The sequence below is a fragment of the Lygodium microphyllum genome, chromosome 27 (assembly GCF_053477565.2).
Source record: "Lygodium microphyllum isolate KBCC chromosome 27, Lygodium_microphyllum_v1.1.10, whole genome shotgun sequence".
In the NCBI taxonomy this organism is placed as follows: Eukaryota; Viridiplantae; Streptophyta; class Polypodiopsida; order Schizaeales; family Lygodiaceae; genus Lygodium; species Lygodium microphyllum.
Window position 1 is genome coordinate 65,636,947 of NC_141161.1, and position 3,481 is coordinate 65,640,427.

Consider the following 3,481-nt stretch of genomic DNA (forward strand, 5'->3'; position numbering starts at 1 on the left):
CTACAAGTTTTAGTTAGCTACTTCTTTTATTTCACCCAATACCAAGGTTGGAGAAATATTTCATGATTGCACTTGCTATTTAGATGGAGATGGAATTCCTTTCGCCAATAATTCTCCTTCCTTGAGAAGCCTTCAAGGTGTTTGCCTCGATCAGCATGATGGATACTAGGCAATTTTGGCACAAGGTTCTTATTAAGGGCCATTAATGGTATGAGACAATTCTCTAGAAGTTCTCAGTAGTGGCACGCATATATTTATCCTACGATGCATCTTTCTTAGGGCCATGCTTGTCACTGCAGGGAGCTTACAAAGGCGCCTCGATCGAAAGCGTCATCGTAATGTCACGCAAGTCGATGTTCAAAACATATCACAAACGTCCCATCCCGAATTACAAGTGGGTAAGTACTTATATGGATAATGGAACTATCACATGGCAAAGTTACTGCCCTTCCAGATGTACCATCGTACAGCATAACTTCTCTTATAACGACTACACTCATTAGGCCTGTATGTTATACAAGGACTCAAGTGCATGTATGCTATACAAGGACTGCAGGTTGAGTACGGTCTGAGGGGGAGGGGCTAGGATTTATGGGTAGAGGTTGTTTTGCATGTAGGCAAGGACCGAGGACATAATGTAGGAATGCTAGGTTAAGAGACTAGGAATGCTAAAGGCAAGGGAAGAAAATGCTAGGTCAAGAGACTAGGAATGATGCTAGTTTAAGAGACTAGCAATGCTAAAGACAAGTGAAGAAATGCTAGGTCAAGAGACTAGGAATGATGCTAGGTTAAGAGACCAGAGATAAGTGAAGAAATGGGTGTTGGCTGTTAGGTTAAGAGGTTGGATTGATTGGCTAAGAGATTGAAGATTGTGGTGAAATGGGTGAGGGAATTACAATCCGCAGTCAAGGGCACTAATACAGGGTGTGTGAGTTCAAGTTCAAAGAAACCAGCTGTCTGCCTGTAATATCTGCCACTAATATGTCTAAAACACTGTGTAAAGCGCTTGAAAGCATGTTATGTTCACCGATCCTCTCCTCATATCCGTCAATCGAACTGGAAAGATTAGGTTAATCGGTTCCCCCTCCATACTGTATTAATCAACTCTTTAATTATATGCGCCATAACCACATTCTCCACTGTCAATATTCCGTCCCTGAACTTAGTTAATTAAGCCTAGAGATACATCAATGCTGGGAGACAAGCTCCTATCTGCACGTAAGGCAGAAGACAGACATACACACAGAGCTTCTCTAACAAGCTTAAGGTGCTTCTCTAACAAGCTTAAGGTGCGCATAATTAGAAGCAAGGAAACGACTTCCTACATTTTGAGCCGCTATGGCAGATGGTAGACAAGGGATGCGGTATCTAAAACCAGAAATAACTCCCTGCTTAAGATGCAGGAAATGGAAACTAGGTTCTGCTAAACCCTGGCCATGTACAGGGAAGATTCTGTATAACCCTAGCCATGGCCGTAATGGTAGACAGCCTCTCAGGCTCCTCGGCCGAAGAACTCCGGGGGGAAGGAGCGGGAGAGGCCCGCAATACTCTTGAAATGCACCTTGGGGACGTCCTCTTCATCGACCATGATCTCGTTGACAGGCACCCAGACGAGCATGTCCTTGGCCTTGACGCCGGTGATCTTCTTCATTCGTCGCTTCTCCAGGAAGCAGCTCACCACCTCCGCGTAGCGACAATGGCGGTCCGCTTTCTTGAAGTGGTACTCCTGCTTCTTGCGGCACGACATCCACACAAACCCGGTCTCCTCCACCCAGCCCCCTTCGATCACGTCCTGCAGCGGCAGGAGTCCCCCGGGAAGCTCGTATCCTTCGAATAGCTCCATGGACTTCATCCGGGCCTCCTCGCCGTAGTGGATGATGGCCTTCTCGCGGTGCTCCGGGAAGAGGAGGGTTTCGGGATTCTTGCTGTCGACGGAGACGGTGGAAGCCATATCTGTGCCTGTCTCGGAGAATGTGGGTGTGTGGCAGTGATGTGTGTGTGTCTGTATGTGTGTGTGTGTTTGGGCCTGTGTGCAGGAAGATGATGAACAGACAAGCTGGAAAACCAAAGGACACACAGAAAGGAGATCCTAACAGCTTGGCTTCTTATAGACCCAACAGAGACTGGGCTCTGTATTAATAGGCGTCGCCATAGTCTGTGGCCGCAGAATTACCGCAGAGTAGGTGAAATCCCCTTCAATGCCTCTCTCTTACCCCACCCCCCTCCCCCCTCCTCTCACACCATCCCCCCTCCTTTCCGTTTGGCTCTTTAATAAAGAAAATGCAACCCATTTAATGTGGGTGTTCATATCCAATCACATCAGTGTTATGCAAGACGGCAGCTCTTCAAGATACATTACATGCCTTTGTCTAAGGGGTGCATCAATGCCTATATCTCAGGTGTGTTCACATAGCCACCCGGAACATACAGTGTCTAACCACCCGGAACATGAAACATATCTCACTTAGCCACTGGAGAACATATATAGTGTTTCCCTGAAGCATTTTTGGTAACACATACAACAACCCTTTTGACTCTTTCCATGCACTTGCTTATCTTATTCTACACAGGGGCGTACTTCATAGCACCTCCCAATGACCCGATCCTCATCTTTCCTCCAGCAAAAACAGGAACTGCAGTTCTACAAACAAAGATTTAGTCCCTGTGGAGATGCACCACAGAAGCATATTGAGCTTGCGAGCTGAGGTTGCTTTCCAAGCATGCAGTCTGTAGTTTATTGCCCTAAGCCTTTATGTAGGTCCTACCCAATGACAAAGGCAAACTTAATTATAGGAATCAAAGAATTTATAGGCAAACTCAATGAAGAATCAAAGAAATTATAGTCATTGTGCTTAAACATATCTAGGGCATGGGAAATGCTTTAAGGATTGGGAAGCTCAAAGGTACAAAATGTGTGCATGCCTTAGTTACCTTATGGTAATGCAAGATGTACTCGCTTTTGTGAGGCATCTTTAGTTCAAAAGTCCATGATATAAAGTTGCTTGCAAGCTACTAAGAAAAGCCGTGTAAGCTCTCAATTATATCCCTTTATCAAAGGACCGGAGATATGCATACATTTCCTTATTAGTTTAAAAAATTTGTCTTTCATGCACTAAAAAATAAAATTATAAACACTTTAACACAAATTTTGGAGGGATTTTCTATATCAAATCCCATGTATTTTCCATTTTAATAAGTGAAATATTTGCAAAGGTCAAGCTTCTAAACTTTGTTCCTTAAATTTTGAATGTCTTCTTGAAAATTTTGCAATTTTACATTAAACCTCTCTTTTTTGTGAACACTGAACAAAAATTGAGAATGTTCACTTTTGGTTGGGAGCAACACCAAACAAAGCCAAAGATTGGTTATGGTACATTTCTACATGAAGTAAAGAATAAAGATTATCTTGTGTTAACAAGTACTATGAGCTTTCCAAAACGTTGTTATGGTAGCCAAAGATTAGTAATGGTATACCATTATA

The 3,481-nt window shown here is 43.6% G+C and overlaps 1 protein-coding gene across 1 annotated transcript; it reads right to left on the reverse strand.

Moving 5' to 3' along the window:
• Window positions 1-1,140: 1,140 nt before the first annotated feature.
• LOC148012408 (uncharacterized) lies at window positions 1,141-2,188 on the reverse strand. The gene has a single exon (XM_087669446.1). It carries the CDS (start codon window positions 1,949-1,951, stop codon window positions 1,493-1,495), a length of 459 nt encoding a protein of 152 aa, XP_087525572.1. The 5' UTR covers window positions 1,952-2,188; the 3' UTR covers window positions 1,141-1,492.
• Between the last annotated feature and the right edge of the window lie 1,293 nt (window positions 2,189-3,481).

What these genes read in the sequence shown, in the direction of transcription:
- LOC148012408 (XM_087669446.1), bottom strand. Translation starts at nt 1,951, where the DNA reads ATGGCTTCCACCGTCTCCGTCGACAGCAAGAATCCCGAAACCCTCCTC.